The sequence below is a fragment of the Ceratotherium simum genome, chromosome 37 (assembly GCF_057802395.1).
Source record: "Ceratotherium simum simum isolate JZ-2026a chromosome 37, ASM5780239v1, whole genome shotgun sequence".
Classification (NCBI taxonomy): Eukaryota; Metazoa; Chordata; class Mammalia; order Perissodactyla; family Rhinocerotidae; genus Ceratotherium; species Ceratotherium simum.
Genome location: NC_141936.1, coordinates 8,533,232 through 8,556,641, shown reverse-complemented (window position 1 = coordinate 8,556,641; position 23,410 = coordinate 8,533,232). Strand labels below are relative to the sequence as shown.

General features: G+C 48.8%; 1 protein-coding gene across 1 annotated transcript in view; it reads right to left on the bottom strand.

The window, feature by feature from the left end:
* NGEF (neuronal guanine nucleotide exchange factor) overlaps window positions 1-23,410 on the bottom strand; it is a 40,704-nt gene that overhangs the window by 11,868 nt on the left and 5,426 nt on the right. The window contains exons 3-6 of the mRNA XM_087424671.1: window positions 22,079-22,383; window positions 3,435-3,595; window positions 1,753-1,905; window positions 354-483 (exon numbers count right to left, since the gene is read on the bottom strand). Of these exons, the coding sequence (XP_087280797.1) occupies window positions 354-483; window positions 1,753-1,905; window positions 3,435-3,595; window positions 22,079-22,383 (749 nt within the window). The remainder of the gene's footprint in view (window positions 1-353; window positions 484-1,752; window positions 1,906-3,434; window positions 3,596-22,078; window positions 22,384-23,410) is intronic.

The following is a 23,410-nucleotide window of genomic DNA, read 5'->3' as shown; positions in this document are numbered from 1 at the left end:
GAATGGCTCCTCCCTGTCAGCCAAGTCTTAGTTTAATTGTCACTTGTTCGAGAGTCTTTCCTGACCCCCCAAGTGGCAGTGGCCAGGTATTGTGTCACCCTGTTTCACTGTCCTCACAGCCATGACCACTTCCTGGCTGTGTGTGTTTGTCAATCTCTACACCCGAAATGTGGCTCCCTGGGAGCAGGGGCTGAGTCCCCCCCTGCTTGGCACACAGTGCGAGCTCAATTAGGATTCGTGGAACAAATGGACTTCCTGGAAAACTAGCAGAGACCTGGAATGACCAAAGGGAACGGTCTGCAGCAGCAGCATATGCACGCCCAGTCTGCACGGCGGGTGGGAGAGGCCGGTACCTGGACCAACAGCTTGAGGCGCGTGATCCTCTGGAAAGGCAGGATGAGGAAGGAGGAGAGGGGCAGCCCCCTGCACTTGGGGTCCAGCTCCAGCTGTGCAATCAGCTCCCGGAAGGCTGCCTTCTCCTGGCTGGGGACACAGACACGAGAGTGGGTCTCCAGCTGGCAGGCGGCATGAATCGGGGCACGTCCTCCCCGTCACAGCCTCGGAGGAACCAGCAGGCCCACAGGCACGGAAAACGCGTAGATCTCTTCTTTTTTTATGGAAAATAAACTGTTCATGTACAGTCAAATAGCAGTCACCGCTTCACATGCCTGCCCCATGAAGACTTAGCAAAATACGTTGTGTGTGGGAGGACAAGCATTCCTCGCATGGCTAAGACTATGAATCAGACACTCACTCAGTGATGCACCCGGCAGGAAACCGCGGCAAGGTAGACCCACAGAGGGACAGGGATAGGCGGCAGGCCTCCGCGGCAGGCGGGAGAACCTGCGCTCTTCCTGCCAGGCGGGCATCTCGTCTGCAGACCAGCTCGGCAGCGGGCCGGGGCCACAGGGACGAGGGCTCCGGGGAATTACTGTGAGGGATCAGATGCAGGCCCGGGACTGTGTGTCACTGGGGACATGGCACTCTGCCTTTTCCTCGGGCTCAGACGGTCTGCACTCGCGGGGCCCGCCCCATCTAGAATATCTAGATTCCTATTCTCCTGCATGCTTGCCTTCTTAATGTTTGACCTCAGAAATGGCATCCTGATTCCCTCAAATCCCAATTTTCAATCAAACATAAAATATGCAAACCCCCTAATACTCAAGCTTTAAAACATCCACAATTCACTACACGTCTTGATGGAGAGGCCCCGCGAAGAGTAACGTTTAGATGTGAGGCTCAGAGAGTCCTCTGGGGCTCCCGAGTCGGGCTAGGAACACACTGCTGGTTACACTGCCGTTGAGGCGTGGCACAGAGATGCGAAGAATTCAAAAAGGGGCAAATTGACTGACAAATTATCTTGTCAATCGAAACCCCAATTAAGTTTACAACATGGGCAGATTAGTAATAAATCTAGGGCATTGCTGGAGAACCACCAAAAAGACTGCCTCGGCCCCATTCTTGCCTTTGTCTCTCGTTCAAACCACTCTCTGACATCCTGGGCCACGAGTTATTATCCTTTTGGCCTCAGACCCTCTTTTCTCAACTTCACGGTTGCTCTGCACGGCCGTCTGGACACAGGGCCAGTGGGCGCCATGGCTGACTGTCTTGGGGTCAATGTTTCTCTAGTGACACCAAATGCCCTAGAACTACCGGGCTTGGATACCATTCTGGGAAAGCAGAGGCCCAGGGCCCACGGCTTTGCGTCCATGGTTGTGCCGAGTGGCGGCCCCACAGTCTGGGGACACTCACAGCAGTTGCTTGTAGGTCCTCTCCTGGTAGGTCTGGTTGCTCACGTAGGTGATGTAGACTGAGAAGTGGTTGGCCGCGTAATCGTACACGATGTCGCACACGTCCGAGATGACGATGTTCTCCTCCATCCGGCGCTCCAGCTCCAAGAGGAACCTACAGGAGGCAGCGGCGAGTTAAGGGTGCCTGGGTGGGGAGACTCAGGATGCATCCCCACCAAGGGACCTGGCTGGGACAGACCAACAGACAGGACACGATGAGATCCCAGCGCTGGGGGCATATTTGGTCACATCAAGGAATTATTTGTTCAGTTTTTTAGGTGGATAATAGCATTAAGAGTCTTTTTTTTTTTTTTTCGGTGAGGAAGATTGGCCCTGAGCTAACATTTTCCATCTACTTTATATGTGGGACGCCTGCCATAGCATGGCCTGATAAGCAGTGCATAGGTCCACGCCTGGGATCTGAACCTGCAAACCCCGGGCTGCCAAAGTAGAGTGCCTGAACTTAACCACTACCCCACCAGGCTGGCCCTTAGGAGACTTTTTAAAAGAGCGACCTTATCTTTTAGATACATAGTGATGTGTTTACAGATGAAATGAAATGATGGCAGAGATCTGCCTCAGAGTAATCCCGTGGGTGGCAGCTGTGGGTGAACCTTGATGCTGAAGCGTGGGCTCCTTACACTGGTGTCTCTACTTGTGCGTGTTTGGAATTTTCCATAATAAAAGATAAATACACAAATAAAAAGACACCCCTCCCCACAGTGAGGGTGAAGTGGCAGAGGCCGAGGGGTCTCAGAGGCTGCTCTGGTCTCAGTCAGCTCTCACCCTCCCAGCCCACCGGGCAGGGCTGCCACGAGGAGGTGGGGGACTGCAAACAGAAAAGAGGGGTGTCCGTGTGGAGGAGGGACCCACCCGGCAGCTCCCAGGGTGCCCACCACAGGTGTGGAGAGGCCCCTACTGCTCGGGAAGGGCCCCCACTCCGCCACACCTCGGTTTCACGTCTGAACACGCAGGGTTGGAGCAGCTGATCCAAAACCTGAGTTCTGCACTTTTAGCTGCAAAACTCCACGGCCTCCAGTGAAAACGGTAAACGGATCTTTTTTCCTAACAAGACGATTGGAGTTCATTTCTTCTTCGCAAGAGTCAATTAACAGAGGTCTATTCATCCTCCACTTAAGATTGTCCCATTCTTCCTATGGGCAAAACATAAGCACAGTGCCAGTAACCAGTGCCACGAGCTGTTGCCAACGCCATCGAATTGGAGAGAGAGCATAAATCACGGACTGCGCTCGGCACTGGCCCGCAGAGGGTCTCGGGGCGCTGCACACACCAAGCCAGGGCTTGACGACATCGGGATAGAGCCGCTGACACAGACACACGGGGACCCGGTCGTGACACTCGCCACGGACCCCCCGACTGTGTGGGACACACAGAGCACTCGTGCTGATGGGAAGGGACCTGCAGGTAACATCCCGTCCAGGGGGACGCAACTGGCCGCCCTGCCGCGAGGGGTGGCGGATCTTTGGCTTTACGTATTTATTTATGTCTTATCATCGAAAATTCCAAACACACAAAAGTAGAGAAGCCAGTGGAATGAGCACTCGCCACCAGCTTCAGCTGTGCCCCAGGCGCGGAGAAGGTTCTGGAAGCCAGGCCCCACAAGGCCCCGAGTGGGTGGCTCACCGCTCACTGACGGCCATGACGTCCAGGACGTTGGAGAAGAGGATGTGGGCCTCGGACGGGTGCAGGATCTTCTTCAGCCGCTCGTTCTCCATGAAGTGGGACACGAGCAGGCTCAGGCTCTTGTAGTAGGAGGCCTCGGAGGTGACCAGCTCGAACATGGCCTGCGTCAGGGACACGGGCAGAGCAGACAAGAGGAGAGTCTGCGGTCACCCCTGAGGACTCGCCCTCCAGGAGGGTGTCCACCCCGTTCTCAGACAGAGTCGCCAAGGCAGGCCGGGCAAAGGTTTGAAAAGTCAAAAAAGACTGATGCCGAGGCCTGCTGGGACGGGCGCGCGGAGGAAGGGGCTTCCATACGCTGGTGGCAAACTCACCCTCCGCAAGAAAGGTACAGCGGCCACACCCTTAGGGCGCTTGTGGTTTACTGTGGTGAAAACTGGGGACCGCCTAGTGTCCAAGATATGAACAAGGGAAAAACAGGAGGGGTCAGCCGTACTTCGGAGCCCCGACAGTGGCTAAGGTGACTCGGGTCTGTTTCCTGGTGTGGGATGGGCACGAAAGTCAGCAGCAGAGGGACCCCACTTCCGCACGCCCAGAAAGATGTCTGGGAGGGAACGGGCCATCGTGTCAACCACAGACATCAGCAGGGGGTAGAACTGAGAGGGACTGTTACTCTCTTCTTTTTACCCTTTAAATTCTCTGAAAATTTTGAGCATGTATTATTTCTCTCATGGTCTGATCTTACAATGCAATCGATAAAGCAATTTTCATTTTGGAAAAGAGAGAAAGAAATCCATAATCTAATGCACTTTTGGAGGCACCTTTATTCCGTATCGTGATTCTGACCTGACTGTTGAGCCTACGACCCCAACAACACTAATCTGTCTCTGTGCTCTCGAGCGTCGCTCTGTGAGGTGCAGGCAGCAGATCCTGGCCACCTTCCTTCCTCCCTCACAAGCAAACCCAGCGACCCTTCCTGAGACCACCCTGGGACCACCTCACCTTCCTCTCCCCCATCACCCCCGCTGTTCCTCCACCTAGGGCCGGTTCAGGCTGCACACCGGCTGCTCAGAAGGGATAGTGTAGTGGAGTCAATTGTAGCCCCCAAAAGCTGTGTCCATGTCCTAACCTCTGGCACCTGTGAATGTGACCTTATTTGGAAAAAGGGTCTTTTCAGGTATAGTTAAGGATGTCAAGGTCAGAGCATCTGGATTTAGGATGGGCTCCAAACCCAGTGATGGGTGTCCTTATAAGAGAGAGGCAGAGGGAGCTGGGGACCCAGACGCACAGGGAAGACGGCCACGGGAAGACAGGCAGAGACTGGAGTGAGGCCTGGAGCCGGCAGAAGCTGGAAGAGGCAGGAGGATTCCCGGGGCCTTTGGAGAGAGCATGGCGCTGCCATCACCCTGATTTCAGGCTCCGGCCTCTACAACTGTGTGAGCGTAAATTCCTGCTGTTTTAAGCCACCCAGTTTGTGGTCATTTGTGACAGCAGCCCCAGGAAACGAACACAGACAGACAGAGGAGGGATGGAAAAACTGAGCAGTGTAAGCACAGGGGGCTCCGGTCCCTCCCCTGTGTCCTGTCCACCCCCCATCTCACTTACTATGGGGCCCGGCCCCTCCACCCTCCTCACTGGTCAGAACCCTGATCCAGGGCTCCAGGCTCTGGCAGTGACAGCTAAGCTTCAGGGGTTAGGAAGGAAGAGAGACAGGGAGCGAGGCAGGAGAGGGAAAAAAGAAGGGGGTAGGGGAGGGACTAGCATTGCTCCAAACACACGGGGCTCAGTCTCGCTAAATCCTCACAGGTTCCCCAGGATGGACATACAGGAAGCTCCCATTCACCAAGAGGGAACTGACACAGAGGTTGAGTAATGCCCCCAAAGTCATACTGCTGGATGGTGGAAATGCAGAGATTCAACCCAATTCTCTGAGTTCTGGGCTCTGCCACTACCCACCCTGCCGTGTCACGGCAGGCAGAGCAGGGGTTCAATGGTGTCTGCAGGTGGCATGCCAAGCGGCCACTCTGTTGCTTTCATGCAAAGCTCGGACAAAGAGCCAACCTGGCAAAGCATTCTGAAATAGGTGACATATTGGTGAACCTGGGGGGCCCAATCGCATGAGCCTGCCCAGCACCAGTGAGAAAGTTCTCGGGGACATCACCCCAGGGGTGGCCCACCAATTACAGACCCTGGGCCACCAGCAGCAGCGAGAACTCACCTGGTGCCCTAGTGTCCGTGCCTCACTGAAGACAGTGACAATGAGATGAGGAGCTGAAATGAGCCCGTGGCCTCCCTGTAACTGTCCGCAAGTCACAGCTGCTTGGTCTACTTAAAAAGACGAAGTCATGGAAAGCGCATCACACTGGCCTCACTAACGGCAGAGCTGTGGCCCCAGCATTGAACAATGACCCACGCTTCGTTCTGTCTGTGTCTACCCCAGCCCTGCCTGGGAAGACTGAGACTCCAATGGGCAGGAAGTTTCCAGGAGCTTCTCTGTTACAGATGCTGAAATCGAATCACTTTCCTGCTGCTAAATTTAAGTTTCTTAAGAAAATGTCAGGCCATTACAGCTCGCAAGATCTAAGCAAATATAACTAAACGCACCCTCCAAACTGATACGCACGAGCACTACAGACGCCAAGAGAGAAAAAAATACCACTCCTGAAACATGGCCCCACAGAGAGAGGCATGTCCAGGAGACCACGTCTCCCTGAGTGACACCTGTTAGGTGTGCCTGGGACTGTGCATGTACATGCCATCCTGCTCTGTGTCACCCAGATCCCCTGGGCGGATGGTATCTTTGTCCTGACCTCTGGGGGGGTAAGTGTCGGCCAGCTGGGTGGGGACAGGCGGGCCTTTCGGCTGCTGACACGCGGAGGCCCTGGGCCTAAGTGACCACTAACTGTTCACCACAGCACGCACCCCTCGCGGCTCGTCGTCTGGGAAGCTGCCTTTGCCAGGGAGTCTTCACTTTACATGTCAAATTATTTGCCACGTCAATACGGTTGTCTTTTCCTTATCAATATTATTTTTACTCTCAGTCATTCAAGCCATTGCATAGCAGTGTGGAGCCAACAGGGATCCAGGCCCTGCTCGTTCATTCATTCATTCTTTCATCCATGCACTTGTTCATCCATTCGTTCCACAAACGTTTACTGAGCGCTGGTCTAGGCACCAGGCCCTCAGGGTGACCACGGAAAACACCCTGCCGCCACCATGGGGCTCACCTCCTGTCGGAGCGGAGACACAGCAGACGGGAGTGAAGGGCAGGGGTGAGGGAGGCTGCAGAGCAGACAGGAGGATGTGTGTGTGTGTGTGAGACTGTGTATGTGTGTGTATATGTGCGTGAGTGTATGACTTTGTATATGTGTGTGAGTGTATGAGTGTGTCTACATGAATGAGTGTATGAGAGTGTGTATGTGAGTGAGAGTGTGTATGTGAATGTGAGTGTGTGTGTGTGTGTGAGTCAGTGTGTGAGAGTGAGCGTGGGTTCCTTACACAGGAAATCTCTCCTTGATAAACCGGCCGCCTATATCACAGCACTGCTCCTCGGGGGCTGGTCAAGGCCCCTGCTTGCCCACCACCAGGCTGCCGTGTGCGCCCTCGCGGCTGGGCTCACGCAGGATCGTTATCCTCGGGGAACACTCAGTCAGACTGATGCAAATTGTATGAATCATGGCTTGGTCTCCCAGTGGCGCTCTTAGCGCTTGACTATCCCGTTTGATATCTGCTAATAATCATTTTACTTTTCTTGGCCTTTCCCACTCCTGCTACTGCTAAGCCCACTCCCACCTGGGTCCTTCTCTAAGGTTAAGATCTGGTCAACTCTGGACGTTTCTTCAGAGGGGCCAGCCCAGGTGGCTGTGTAGTCAGCGACGGCTGTGATGGGCCTGGTGTCCACCACAGGCAGCTGAGCAGCACAGTGGTCAAGGCTTCGGCCCTGGAGTTAACCAGACCTCTGCCATGAATGAGAACTGCTTCATCCCGCTAAGCCGCTGTCTCCATATGTGCAAAATGGAAGCCACAGTCCCCAGCGGAAAGCACTTGGCCTGGAGCTGGCCCAGCTCAAAGCACCTGGCAGCTGCCTGGGGTTATCATCCACCCGATATCCGGTCGTTGCCATCTGCGGTCATTATCCACCCGACATCTGGGCGTTGCCTTCACAGGACCACGCTTCACGGGATGGAGCTTGGGCCAGAGGGGTCAAGGAGGGCTGTCCCAGGAAGCGACATTGAGGCTGAGTCCCAAAGTATGACCCAGAATTTCTTGAGATCTAAGACAATTCAGTCGGTGGTACCTCATTGTGCGACATGGTTCCCACCATCTGGTCCACCGTGGACCCTCATCGGTCCACACCCGCTCCCACCTCCCCATTCACGTCAGTCCATAGTGCTTCCAGCCTCAGCAAAGCGCTGGGCTGAACAGGTCTCTGCCTGGTCCTTCACCTACGCTGTCTCCTTCCTATAATTCAGGATTCGCCATGGCACCCCCATGTGACACAGTCCACCCTGCTTTGGATTGTTCTCGGCTTCCCGACCTTGGTGTCAGTGAACCACAGCTGTCTCTGCTGCCACCACCTTCCCTTTATCACCATGCTGTTGTGTGGCCTGAGTCACCGGGGCCACCTCCATGGGAGCCAGAGACAAAGGAGGGCTGCCCGAGGACTGAAGCTGCCCCACCACCTCCCTCCACTGCTGTGGTTGTCTGCTGTGTCCAGCAGGCTCCTTCCCAGGACAGACTGTCCGCGGTGGCTGGGTCTGAATTCCCATCTGAGTGGGTGAAGGGGACAGAACAATCTGCTCAGGTGGCCTGCATTTTCCCCCCTGTTATGGACTGAACTGTGCCCCCCAAAAGTCATATGTTGAAGCCCTAACCCCCAATGTGTCTGCATTTGGAGATGGGGCCTTTGAAGATGTAATTAAGGTTAAATGAGGTCATACGGTGGGGCCCTAATCCCATAGGACTGTGTCCTTTTAAGAAGAGGAAGGGACACCAGGCACAGAGGAAAGGCCACGTGAGGACAGTGAGAAGGCGGCCGTCTGCAAGCCGAGGAGGGAGGCCTCAGTGGACACCAACCCTGCTGCATGGTGACCTTGGCCTTCCAGCCTCCAGAACCGTGAGAAATAACTGTTTGTGGTTCAGCTCCTAGTCTGAGGTGTGCTGTCACGGCCGCCCAGCTGGCTAAGGCTCCACCTGATTTCCCATCCGGCTCCAAGAACTCAGTCCCTCTCCGTCCTCTGGGCCGGACATCAGTCCATGGCACCTTCACTGCCCATCTGACCTGATGGTGGCCCAGAGGGTCAGCACAGGAGGCCCCTCCTGACACGGGACACACACCTCTCAGGGAACAAGGCCAAGTCAGACATTCTTCCAAAGTGCTGCAAACGAGACGGAGGGCCAGAGTCGAGAGACAGGAGACGTTCTCTGCCGCAGGCCATCGTGCCCCGGGGGAGACTGGACCAGACTAACAACTTTACTGATATTCTATAAAATAGCACGTGCTGCTTCCAAAAAAACTGCCCCGGGGAGAAAAAGGCTGTTTTGCAAGAACCGCTGAGCGCTCCCCGCTGCCCCTTTGCCAGACTGGGGCATCATTCTCCCTCTGAGTCCAGGAAACTCTTGGCTACGTTTCTCTCTTAGTCATGACATTCCTGCCTGAGGCACATCCACGGGCGTGGCACTTAATTGGTAAACGGTGGCCATGGCTGTCCCTTTTCTCTCCACTTGTCTGTGCAGGGGTATCAGAGATAAATGGCAGGAGGCTGCACATAACAAGAGCTGCCATTCGTTGAACACCTAACACGTGTCTGGCGCAATGCTAAGTACTTCCAACGTGTCGCCTCCCTTGGTCCCCACTACCCTGGAGGTCGCCTGACTGTCCTAACTGTGCAGAGGGCCGAGGCACCCCTCTTTGGACTCCAAGGCTCCATGCCTTGACCATTCTGCCAGGAGATGGCCTTCCACACAAATGCCAAGGTTTTCCCGTGAGCCCAGAGGCCAGCGGCGCCAGGCCAGTGCCCCATCTCCTTGCAGGTCGGGCTGCTGTTATGCAGAAGCCTCCTCCCTCCCTCCCTCCCACACTGGATTACAGGCTCTTTCCAGGTTCGTAATCGTCTATTTAGCTTTACATGGTGATTTCAAGTGGGTGCTTAATAACAAGTAAAGGGAAACCTCTCAACTACCGCTCAGATGTGAATGAATCCTGGCATCCGGTCAGTCGATCACAAAGGTGGGTTAGGACCACCCATCGACTCATAACTTCCACCCAAAGGCCCAGCTCCTCAGGCCTCTCCTCCTTGGCGGCAGTCTGTGTCTATTTACAAGGACACTGTTAGCTGCATTTGTCATTCTTCCTTCTTTCCTGGCTCCTGCTGGATGGGATGTCCAATGTCATCTCCTCTCTTGGATGGCTCCCTAATAGGCCTGGCCCCCTGGTGCAGCAGCTGCCGGAACCCCAATGCTCTGAATGTTTACTCAGCACCTACTAAGAGTTGGGCGCTGCCGGGCACTGGGGATCCTGAGATGACCAAGACCTGATCTCTGCCCCATTGGAAGCCACCAGCTCAGGAGACCACAACTGCTGGGGAGCCAGGGTCTGTGATGCTGTCCAGCCCTTCCCAGCTCACTGGTTCCATGAATACGTGCCCAGAGCCACCTCCAGGATGTGGCTAGGCTGGATGCTGGGGACACAGAGGGACACAGACATGCCACTGAGGATGTGGCTTGGGCACAGCCAATTACAGCTCAGCGGTGATGCTCACAGTGAATGGGAATGGGCCTCGACCTGGCAGTGGGGAGAAGCAGAGAGCCAGGGAAGGTTTCTGGAAAGGGCTGAGTCAAAGAACTAATAAGAGTCTTCTTGGCAGAAAGAAAAAAAAGAAAGCCAGCATTTCTCAGCCTAGTTCCCTGACCACAGGTGTTTGTGAAAACGCAGATTCCCAGGCTTCTCCCCAGACCCATGCGTAACCTGTCTTTTACCAAGACGCCCAGGTCATTCTGAGGCGGAGAAGAGTCTGAGGACCCCTGGCGCCTAGGACTGGGGGCCCCCAGCCCCAAAGCCTCCACATGTACCTTTCTTCCACACTGTCACCCTGAGTCCTCAGCATGAGGGCACTGCCCGGGGCTGACCTTGCTGTTAGTGCGTTTGCTTTTGTCTAGGGTCAGAGGGGACGGAGAGAAAGCTGGGCCAGAACGCCAAGGTTTGCGGTGTCCCTCCTGCAGCTCCGGCTGCCTCAGAGGCCGTGGGACATTGCCCGTTGACACCTTGGCTCAGACCCCACAGTCCAGGCTCCGTGCCCCCCATGTGCCGGCGGGAGTTACGGCCGCCTGGGTCTGCTGAAGGCCGGGCCTTGTGTTCCAGATGCTCAGCCCCTGTGCACCCCCAGACCCCAAAGACCAACCAGGACCCCCGAGGGCCCGAGGCCACCCCAGCCGCTCAGGCGAGCTGTCTGCGCAGGGACGGCCGCTGTCTCCTCTCTCCTCTGGGGGGTGTCAGCAGGGGCTGGGGGAAGGGGTGGCCTTCCATCAAAGGCCACACCTGCTCTCCTTTGGGGCCTTCAGAGTCCTTTTTCTGCCTGCAGCAGCCACCCTGGAGGGATTTGCATCTGAGCTCTGCCAGGCTCTGCCTCCCGCCGTGATCCGACTGTAAAGGCACAGAGCTCTCCTCGCTTGTACAGCCAGTCCAGTAATTCACAGCCCACAGGCCCCAGCAGGGAAGAAAGTGACTCCAGAAAGGCTTTGAATTAAGAAGAAGCCCCTAGGGCATCTCTTCCATGAATAATGATGATGCGATGGGATTCCAGGCCCATGCCCTGACCCACTGCAGCAGGCTCTCTAGTCCATGCGGGAAACGCAAGAAAGCCCAAGGCTGAGGGAGTGTACGGGGCCCCGGGGCCTCGGCCGTCACGTGGGGTGACGACGAGTACATCCCGGTGTTGCTGCGGGACTAGGTCACACATTACATTTGAGCTTGCATGCAGGTGCTGGGGGGTCTGGGGGCCCCTCACCACCAGCAGGACAACCCCAAGCCCCAGCCAGCTCACACATGTCATGACTGCCAAGTGTTAAGTTTTCTCAAGATGACCTGGTTAATAAGATCATTTATGAAAAAAGGACATACTAAAATAAGTATAAATTTTAAAAGATGCATGCTTGAAAAGATGCTCAGCCTCACTCACAGTAAGAGGAATGCAAATTAAAACCACAACAAGATAGCATTTATCATCTAGCACATTGACGAGATAAGATCGTTGCATAATGTACCACACTGGGGAGAGGGAACCTGCACCCTCATTCGTGGCCGAAGTGTGAAGACAATTTGGCAGTATCTTCTCAAAATTTAAAAAACAAGTAGCCTTTAACTCAACAATTCCACTTAGCAATCCCATAGTATTCCATCATACAGATTTCAGTCTTTCGTTCTTATAAATAATGCTGCAATGAACATCCCTGAAACTCAACAACATTTCTAATTGCAAATGTCCATCAAGGGGGGACTGGTTAAATAAATTATGGAACATCATAAACAATGGAGCCCTATAAAGCCACCAAAAAAAAAAAATAAAAGAGAGAAAAGAAAAGAAAAAGAATGAGGCACTCTATTTGGGCTGATATGGAAAGATTTATAACAATGTACACGGTAGTTTACCATTTGTGTCACACACACACACACACAGACACTCTGGGTCGGGGGAGACTTTCTTTCACTGAAATTTTGTTTGCTCTTTTTGAACTTTGTATCAGGTGCATAAATTATTTATCCAAAGTATTCGTTTTAAAAACGGTAAATGCTAATGTTGTAACTTAGTGAAATTAGTTACAGCTTTCTAAATCAAGTCGAATAGGAGATAGCTGATGTTTTGTGTGATGGCTATCGTCTGGTTTAAACCACAGGGCAAAAATCTCCACCCCCTTCCAATTTCGGGCTAATTTGCTGAATTGTTAGGGTTTATCCTAAAGAGACAAATATATGACTCAATGAGGGATGGTAAATAAAATAATCATGATTTAATTTTTTGGTAGAGGTACATCATATTAAAAACTCTAAGTAACTTCCTTCTAAAACAGTTTTGTTTTGGAAAAGACAGAAGTACCTTTAAGTTCTACGTTGTGAAAACAGGTTGAAAAACAACAAAAATACAACTCCGAGGTCAAAGGCTGAGCAGCCTCAGACTGTGAGTTACGCCATAACTTGACAGATCCCTGGAAAGACTGCACAGGGTGTCCCCCCCCCATTCCTTCCCAGCAGGACGAAGCTGGAAGTCCTGTCTGGGCACGCTGGGGCTGTGCTGCCCCACGTGAGCGTACGTGTGTCCCTGTTTCCATGGAGATACTCAAAATAGTCCCTGCTCATTTTTCGAGCTCTGCGCACCCAGCTCACCAGGATCAGGGACCGTGGCGAGACCGCCTTTTCCTATCCCCTTTGCCTGGACAGGCTCCTGGCACTCGCTGGGACACGACCAGTGACTGCTCCAGGTGCCCTGCCGCGGACGGCCCCTCAAGGTTCTCCTGTTTCTCAGGACACCTGTGTCACGTGTGGCGAGAATCAAGTCCTCTCTGCTGTTCTGTCACCGGCAGTGACTGTCCCCACCCCTCCCCCATCACTGGCCCTCCTCCTTGCTTTTTATTCTCCTTTCAGGACAATTCTGTGTTCCACCACCTCCTGGAGAAGCCCCCCGCCACCCCCTATTTGAACACCCTCCCCTGTCTACACTTCCTCCTTCTTAACTTTGTAATTTGAATATGTCTAATTATTTTCTCATAACGTTGTGTTCTCAAACAGTAACTCAAGAACCATTCCAAAAAGAAGAGTGGGAAGCAAGAGCTTCAGAATAAGTTAAAAAACAAAAACTAAACTAAGAAAATCCTACACGACATCTAAGACAACACTTTCCAATTTCAACTACCTCATTTTTGCTTAAAAAAGGAGGAGAAAGACATACAATTTCGTTCTTAAATCCTAACTCTTCAATGACTAAGACTTGTCCCTATCGAAAGGCCGTCATTGTAGGGTATTTTCCTTGTGTGAACAGTAGTTCATTACGACCTGCTGCTTTCGTAAAGAAAAAGAGACGTGCCAACAACAGATTGAGCTGGCAGCAGAAGTTGCCTGACTTGCTTGGATAAATGAAGAGTGATCCAATGCGGAAGTCATTGATTTGGAGCAAAGAATTTGAAGATTTCAGTGTAGTATCCATTGCCAGATATTAACAAAACAGAAACTCACATTGAGCTCTTTCAAATACATATGAAAAGTCAGACTACAAAAACTCAGAGAAACGCATATCAAAGCCTGTGTGTCCGTGTTATTCACTACTGCATGTGAAGGCATTTATTTAAATATATTCATTTATCCTGATTTACTTAAATATCTTTATCTGATCAATTGGAAATTACAAAAATGTATAAAGAAAATAAAATATCCTTATTTTCTATGCCCACTCTACTATAGATGTAATGTTCTATCCTGCCTTTTAAAAATGTAACGGGTCATAAATATTTACCTATTTCATTTTTTGAAAACATGATTTTTAATGTTTATAGTCTTTGCGTAGCTGTACACTAGCCTACTAAACGATTCCCCCATCATTGGGCATGTAGGTTTCTTCCCCCCCTTCTTCCCCTAATTTTTGCTGGAATGACATCCTAATTAATAAGTGTGCACATCTCTGATTAATTTTCAAGATAGATCTCTAGGAATAGAAACACTAAACAACGTACAAACATATTCTTGTAAGGGTTTTGATACAAACATTGCTATACTCTTCCTATCAGCTGGGTTTGAGAGTGCTTGTTTAGAAATTCCCCCAACACTAGGTTTTAAATGTATATATATTCAAAAGTGTTTGCCATTTTGAAAAGTCTGTAACTCAATGTTGCTTTAATTTGTACGTCTTTGATTGCCAGTGATTTAGATTTTTTTCTTTTTTCATTTAATCCCTAGCCATTTGCACTTTTTCTGAGAAGTGTTTTGCTCATTTTCCTTTGGGGTACTCATCTTTTTCTTATTGATAGAGCTTGCTAATTGATTGAAACCTGGGTTTTGCTGATGTATTAAAAAAACCTAACTGATTTTTGCATGTTTATCTTATAACCGGACACCTCCTTGAACTAACTGCCTTATTAGATCCAGTATTTTTTGACTCCCTGGTTTTTTTTTTTGGCGAGGAAGATTGGCCCTGAGCTAACATCTATGCCAGTCTTCCTCTATTTTGTATGTGGGTCACCGCCACAGCATGGCTTGATAAGTGGCGTGTAGGTTCGCACCCAGGATCCGAACCCGCAAACCCCGGGCTACCGAAGCGGAGTGCGTGAAGTTAACCACTACACCACGGGGCTGGCCCCTCCCTCAGGTTTTTTAAGCAGGCAGCCGTCATTGTCAAATAAGGATGGCTTTGACTTTCCTTCTCTACAGCTTTATCTCTTATTCCTTTCCTTGTCTTGTTGCCTGGGCTGGAACTTCCGGAGCAACAACAGTGTTGGCAAGCATCATTGTCCTGTCTTTACCGCCACCAACAATTCTTCATTAAGTATGATTTTGCTTATAGATCTGAGATAGTCTTTATAAATTTCAGAAAGAATCCTTCTGGGTTTTGTTTACATGGTAATAGTTGTACTACTTCCCTTTTCAACCTCTGATCATCAGGGTATTTTTCTTCTCTCACTTATCAACATGATAAATTTTGGTCCCAAACATTAACCATCTTTGCATTAATTTATATGTGCTCAATGTATGTTATTCTTTTAATGTATCTCCAGATTTGATTTTCTTATGTCTTATGTAAATTTTTGCCTTAATTCACAGTGAGACAGATCTATGTCTTATTTTCTTTGGTGGGGAGGAGGAGAGTACTTATCTTGTTGGGTTGAACAAAATGAAGACATTCAACACTTTTTACAATGTTTTACTTTTTAAAATTAACATACAGCAAAACTGCCTGTTTTAGGGGGTGTACAGTTCTATAAATTTTAACACATGTATGGATTCTCATAACCAACACAACAACCAGGACACACAACAGTTCCATCACTCCAAAAATCTCCCTTGTGCCATCCAGTTCTAGTCACACCCTCCTCCATCCCTCTTCCTGGCAACCATTGATCTGTTCTGTCACTATAGCTTTGTCTTGTTCAGAATGTCAAATAAATGGAATCATATAGCATGCAACCTTTCCGATTTCTATCACTCAGCAAAATGCCTTTGAGATTCATCTAAGTTGTGCGTATCAATAGTGTGTTTCTTTTTATTACTGAGTAGTATGCTGTTATATGGATGTTCCAGAGTTTGTTTATCCATCTTTCTGTTAAAGGACATTTGGGTTGTTTCTGATTTTTGGCAATTCTGACTAGAGCTACTATAAACATTCGCATGTAGGTTTTTGTGTGAACCTAAGGTTTAATTTCTCCAGGGCAGTGGTTCTCAACCAGGAACTATTTTCACTCCCCAGGGGACATCAGCTAGGTCTGGAGACATTTTTGGTTGTCCCAACTGTGGGTAGGGGAGCTTCTGGCATCTAGTCGTAGTGGCCAGGGATGCTGCTAAACCTCCTACAATGCACAGGGAGCCCCCACAACAACAAATGATCCAACCCGAATGTTGATATTGCTGCTGTTGAGACACTGCTCTGGGTAAAGCCCTAGGACTGGGATTGCTGGGGTGTATGGCAAATGTATGTTTCACTTGATAGGAAACTGACAGCTCTTCTCCAGGGGGGCTGTACCATCTTGTAACCCCACCAGCAATGTACGAGAGTTCCAGATGTTCCACATTCACACCAGCACTCGGTATTGGATTTTAATTTTTTTTTTAGCCAGCGTGTGTTATTATAATCAGTTCTAAGAGTTTTTTTGGTAGGTTCCTGAGATTTTCTACATAGACAATCATGTCATCTGTGAATAGGGACAGTTCATTTATTTCTAACTTCCCTGGAGACTTTTTTTTTTGATTCAGGGATTATTTGCAAATAATGCTTTAGTTTCCAAGTGTTTGGAGATTTTCCTATAATCTTTATATCATTGATTTCTAGTTTAATTCCTTTATGGTCCGAGAACGTACTTTGTATGATTTTAATTCTTTTAAAGTTGTTAAAGTGTATTATGGTCTATCTTGGTGAATGTCCCGTGTGCACTTGAAAAAAATATGCATCCTGCTACTGCAGAGTGGAGTGTTCTATAAATGTTAATTAGTCCCAGTTGGTCGATGGCATTCAATTCTATATCCTCACTGATTTTATTTCTCCTCCTCCTACTGATTACTGAGAGAGGAGTGTTGAAGTCTAACTATAATTGTGGATTTTGTTTCAATGTGTATGTGTGCTAATGCTCAGATCTGGTTACTAATATTATGTTATCTTCAAATAATTTTCTTATTTCTCTCTTTTCCATGCTCGAGACTAGGGGTCAGCAAATTATGGCCCATGGGCTTGCCACCTGTAACTGTAAATAAAGTTTTATTGGAACACAGCCCTATCCATTCCTTTACATGCTGTCTATTTGTTGCTGTCACATTACAACGGAGGGCCGAGAGGTTTGAAAGAAGCCACATGGCCCGCAAAGCCTAAAATATTTACTATCTGGCCCCTTAAGAAAAAGTTTGAAGATCCCCGCTCTAGACTTGCACTGACCAATATAGTAGCAACGTGTGGCTATTTAATTTAAGTTAGCTTAAATTAAGTAGAATTAAACATTCGTTCCTCAGTTGCACTAGCCACATTTCAAGTGCTCAGTAGCCGCATGTGGCTGGTGCCTATTGGAGATGCAGATACAGAACGTTTCCATCATCACAAAAAGTTCTGCTGGACAGTGCTGTTCTAGATCATTCTAGGTAACATGGGATTCTTCTGTGGTTTGACCGTTTGGCACAACTCAGTCATTTGGGGTGCAATATCTCTTTTGTAGATGATTTTTTTTGGTTCCTGGGGGTATATTCTAGTGATTTAAAAATTTATATTTTTCAGTCAATTTTTGGTAGCTTATATTTTACTAGAAAATCATTCATCTCATCATGACTTTTATGTAGTATTTTTCTGGATCTCTATCCTATGTGCTTTCCTTAGGAGTGTGTTTTCCCCCTTCATGTCTCAAGCTGACATCTTAGTTCATTTAATTTTGTATTTAATCCTTATTTAATAATTAAAGCATATAAGGTGGTGAATTTTTGTCCAAGTGCAGCTTTGGCAGCATTCCACATGTTTTAAAAAATAGTATCCTCATCAGTGTCCTTGAAATAATCTGCAATTATGAAATTTATTTTCCTATTGCAAAGGTTAGGAGCATTTGAAACATTTCTGATTTGAGGTTTTTATGCTCTTTAAATTTATTTTCTTGTTTCACTGCACTGTAGTGAGAAATTATGGCCTCTACAGTTTTAATAAATATTTATCGAGCGTTTTGTAATGGCTTAATATACAAGCACTTTTTGGTGGTGTTTATGGACACCGGAAAATAAAATATTGCCTCTCTTTAGAGCAGTGCTGTCCAACAGAAATATAATGTGAGTCTCACATTTTAAAATTTTCTAGTAACCACATTAAAAAAGGTAAAAAGAAATGGGGAAATTTTAATATATTTTATTTAATCTAATGTATCCAAAATATTGTCATGTCAACATGCAATTAATGTAAATTATTAATGAGATAGTCCAAGTCTTCAAACTTCGGTGTGTATTGTACACCTACACACATCTCAATTAGGACCAGCCACGTGTTAAGTGGTCCACAGCCACACGTGGCCGGTGGCTACCACAGTGGGCAGTGCTGTTCACGGACTACATAGTTCAGTAAAAACATTTTAAATCAACCTCACGATTCTGTTCAGGCTCCTTCCGTCCCCGTTACGCACCAGCCCTACAGAAATAGTGTCGCGTGCATGGCAACTTCTGCTGCTCCTGATAGTCGGCAATACTTGGCTGTTCATGACAGTTTCTAACAGTGACCTTTTCATTGTCAAGCGTACCTCTTGGGATGGCCCGTCAGAATCATAAGACACAACAGCCAGAGATCAGGATTAAAAAAATAAAAAGACTGCCAGATTTTCTATAAAAGTGAAAAAAGACTTTTATGTGACAGAAGATACCACAAAGTGAGAACGCAAGTAGGTGCTCAAAGTCAGCCTGTCGCCAGCACTGTCTGCAGCTCTTTATCTGTATTAACTCATTTAATCTTCACAACCCTGTGATGCAGGCATGATTATCCCAACTTTACAGATAAGGACATCGAGGCACAGAGAAGTTAAGTTACCTGCCCAAGGTCACACAGCTAAGAAGCAGCAGAACTGGGACTACACCCAGGCAGTCGGGCTCCAGCACCTGTGTGCATAACCACCATGCTACATCGCCCCCCCAAACTATACTGCGGGAGAAAACACTGGACACATATAAAAAAATTTAATATCCAAAATGTATAAAAAGCTGCTATCAATCAAGAAGACAAATATAAATGACCCAATAGAAAAACAGGCAAAGGATTCGGACAGGTCATCTGTAGACCAAGAAATGGACACAGCCAATGAGTGTAAGAAAGGATGCTCATTTTACAAGTCATCAGGACAGGCAAGATATGATTTCCCGTCCAACAGATTAGAGTGACGATGAAGAAGTCTGCTAACAGGGCTGGGAGGGTGTGTGAAACGGGCTCTCGCACGCTGCTGGAGTAGCGTTACATTTACGACGCCTTTTTGAATGGCATGTTGGCAGTACCCACCACCATTTCAAACGCCCTTCACTTCTGACCAGCAGCTCCACCTCTAGGCCTGTCTCCACAGCTACGGTCTCACAGGAGCATGAAGATGCACGCACACAGGAGCTCTCCTACCCGAGCTCCAGTGGCCCACGTGCACCTGCACTGTTCCCTGCAAAGCTGCGCGAGCATCCGCCGAGCGAGCGGTCAGGGCGGCAGGCTACTCTCCTGGCCACCTGCACCCTTCTCTCCCCACCTGTGAGTCCCCTGTGTGTGTCCTTAAACTTAATCAAGCCAGGTGTACTTGCTATGCAATTATGTTCTTTAATGACAAAAATCAAAGAATTCTCAGTGCAAAGGGAGTTGTTCTTATGAAAACTAAGCTGAAATCTCTGAGTTCAGTAAGACAAGTTGTTAAAAACCAAAACTCAAATCAAACTGCTGTTGAATAAAACAAGAGTCAAATACCGGGGAAAACACAAAAATCTGTTAAGGATTTTGCACTGAAGAGTCTTCCTAAGTGTCTAAACTCCAAAATCAGAGGGTGCATTGACTGTACTTTATCAGGAGAGATAAAGCAGACACAGCTGGTCCTCCTGTCCGGACACATCTGCATTGTTTGCACTTTTTTCTAAACAGTGAAAACGTATTAATGAGTTACTTTAATTTTAAAACATTTAAAAATAAAGTGATATTTTAACAATACAACTCACTGTTCCCTTTGGTAACTTTTCTTGCCCCGAATTCTACTCTGGCTTAGTTTTCTAATCAATTGGAGGATTTCTGTCTTTCAACGGAGGATTTAAGCAATTTACCTTTATGGTTATAACTCACGCTTTTGCTATTAACTCTGCCACTTTATTTTACACTATTTGTTTTTCGTGTTTTTTTACCGTTTCATTTCCTTTTATTACACAGGCTCTTTCAGCTTTGCTGATGTTGTAGAAGGTTTATACCACCCTTTAAGTTCTACTACAGTTTATCTCTAAGCTATCTAAAGTATTTTAAACCTTTATTTCTCTAATTATCAAGGTAAAAAAATAAGTATTTCCCCCCTAGAAACTGGACTCTTTTCCTTGTTCTGAGGACTAAAAAAGGGCCCCACAGTGATAATATTGCGTGAAAGAAGCCAAATGCAAAATAGTATTGTATAATTCCTTTTATATGCAAGTCCACGTTAGTGATCATGGCCTTGTCCGTGGCTGGGGAGACCCTGGTCTCTGGGATAGGTGGGATGGCCAATTGCTGGGGGATTTCTCCATGACTTCCAGAACCTTCCACATGGTTGCTTTCAGTGGGCAAAGCCTGCCAAGCTTTTCTCAGTCCAGCTCCTTCTGACTCAGTGGACATCCCCTGTCTCTGCATCTTCATTTCTGGTGGGGGTGTGTGGCTTCCTTATGTCTCCTCATGAGTATTTTAGTGCGAAACTGGGAAAAGCTACATCAGGAACTGATGACTGGACATTATTTACACCAGAAGTTCCATAAAAAACTCGAGGCAGCCATTTACAAATCACTGCTCATGAGTCACAAGGATGTCAAAGTTTAAACCAATTTCTCCTGATTCTACTGGGCAGGACGCAGGTGAAGCCTAGGTGGCCCTCCAAAACCAAGCTTTACCAAGTCTTCCCTAGTAGCAAATGCATCGTACAACCCAAGCCTGAGTTAGATGGCCCTGGTCGGGGACTCTTCTCAGCGCTGGTCATTAACTGCGCACAGTTCATAGCGCTGCCTTTTAAAGATTTTATTTACTCAGTTTTTCCCCCCAAAGCCCCAGTAGATAGTTGTACGTCATAGGTTCACATCCTTCTAGTTGCTGTACGTGGGACTCGGCCTCGCGTTGGACGGAGAAGTGGTGCCTCGGGGCGCTCCCGGGATCCGAACCCAGGCCGCCAGCATCAGAGCGCGCGCACTTAACTGCTAAGCCACGGGGCCGGCCCGCGCTGCCTTTTAAATAAGCAAGAAGCGCAATGGTTCTCTAGAATCTAGTGCAGGAGTAATGGGGTTAAAGAAGGAGAGAACGCCTGGAGTCGTGACTGCGACAAGCTGCAAGTTCAAGTACAGGCTTGAATGAGCAGGTGAGGGGGGTGAGGGGGGTGAGGGCGAGAGGGAGCCTGGGAGGGTGGAGATGATGGGATTGGATTGAACAAGATAAAAAAAACCCAAATCTCTTCATTTCTTCCCCTTTTTTAAACTTCCCAATGGACACACACTTGCATATTCACATTTCTGTCGCCCACTCTCTCTCCTTACTATTGACCATACTCTTGTCTCTCTAAACCACAGATTTTCCCTCTAGACCCAAATAATCTTCATTCAACTAAAATGAGCACTTAGATTTCTTAGCTACTCATTTTGGTTACTGTTCATTTTTAATTGCTTATTTTCCCTGCCAGCAAGAAACCGTCAGGCAACTCAATGATACTGCCCCAGCCTATTGATGGACAAAGTCTGCCCGGACCATCCAAGGAAGAGGGAGACACAAGCCCCAGATTTCTGCACCATTTCAGGAGGGGTGGGTACCCAAGGGCTTTCTTTCAGAGCCCCCACTCATCCAAGGGACTCCAAAATAAAGTCGTGGGACAAGACGTGAGTGACAAGTAAGCCACAGGGGACTGGGGTTATTTCAGTCACAACGAGTTCAGCATCACCCAGCGCGTTAGCGTTCATACGGGGCCATGGAAATATGCAACAACAAGAACAGGGCGTGAAGAATGCAACCTTACCGTCTAATGGAACAGCAATCTGAGAACACTCAGTATTGGGGTCGAGCTATCCTAGAAGAGAACTAGGTATCTTTCGTGGCCTGTGAAATCATGTGAATTTTCCTGCACGTTCTGGATGGATAAACTCTGCCTGTCATTCTTCTGGTGAGCCAGCCGGGGAGCCCCACTCACAGAGGAAGCCTCGCCCACACTGGGTAAAGCCCCTGTGCGCTCTGAACAGAAGCTCCCGCCCCTGGGCAGCCCCTTACCTCCTGCAGCTTGATCTCCTCGGGCTGCAGGATCTCCAGCACCCCACTGCTCTGAATCTCCGGGAGGTCCTGCCAGAGGTTAAACTGCGAGTGGGGGTTACTGAGCAGGCAGATCTGGGGCAGAGCCCTCCTCTCGGGTGGGCTCGCCAGCTCCTCCTCGTCCTCCTCGTCCTCCTCCTCCTCCTCTGGAGTCTCCTCGCTGCCCGGGGAGCTGTGGGCATTGGCTTGTATTTCTGCATCCTGTTGCCTCCTGGTTTCAATTTCTTGGAGAGTTGACTTATCTCGGTATTCCTGATACAGGAGACCTGAAATCAAACAGAATTGCAGTGAAGAAAAGAAAAAGGTTTCAGGTGAAGATCTTTCCAAACCACCACGTCCAGGCTTTGTACTGTCATCAAGGGCGAATGCTCTGTCAGAATACACAAAGAAAGCCAGACCCGCACATGTTGCAGCAAACAGTTCTACACCACCGATAAACTGCCATGTCTTCATTTCTTGGGAAGGATCAGCATGCATAAGTTTTTTTGAGCAAAGAGTAAAGAAATCCCTGAACCGATTCAAAATCCAACCACACAAACATAGGCTTTCCCCACACACACTTGGCAAACCACGAGAATCTGGAACTTGATGTGTTAATAACCAATGTGCGCCGAGTTGATGGAAGTGTCCCAATTACGTTTCTGTATCCCAACAGGATGCTTTCCAGAGCCTTAAATGCTTCACTATTAAAACTCAAGTATAGTCATTTGTGAAATGGGAGTAGTTGTAAATTCTCATTTTGAAGGAAAAACGAATATTTCATCAACCTTATGATTCAAAAGGGAAACGTTCCTTTTTTGCTCCCACAGTTTCAGACTTCCATCCCTGACAAATTGTCCTTGAAATAAATGCATTCTAAGTCTCCAAGGAGATTTGGGGGTGGTCATGAATCGGCACAGATGTGGCACCTCCATAGGGAAAACCCATTCCGGACATCCTGCTGCGGGGCGCAGAGACTGTCTCTTCACACAGAGGCAGCAGAAGTTTCAGTGGCGAGGGGGATCCTGGCTGGGGGGGAATCCTGCTGGCAGTGAGGCTGGGGAGGGGCAGACCCCAAGGGTCTTGTCTGCCTTCTGTGCCGTGGAGGTGGCAGTCTATCCCATAAGCAAGAGAGAGGCCCCAAGAGACCTCAGGCAAGTGGTTCTGGGCTACAACTTAGGAGGACTGTGGATGGGAAGAAAGAGGCTGCGACAATTCTGCAGGAGAGGGATGACGGAGGCCTGAACTGCAGTGGTGGCACAGGAACGGAACCACAGGCTTGATACAGGGGACACAGACAAAGTGGAAGGTGGG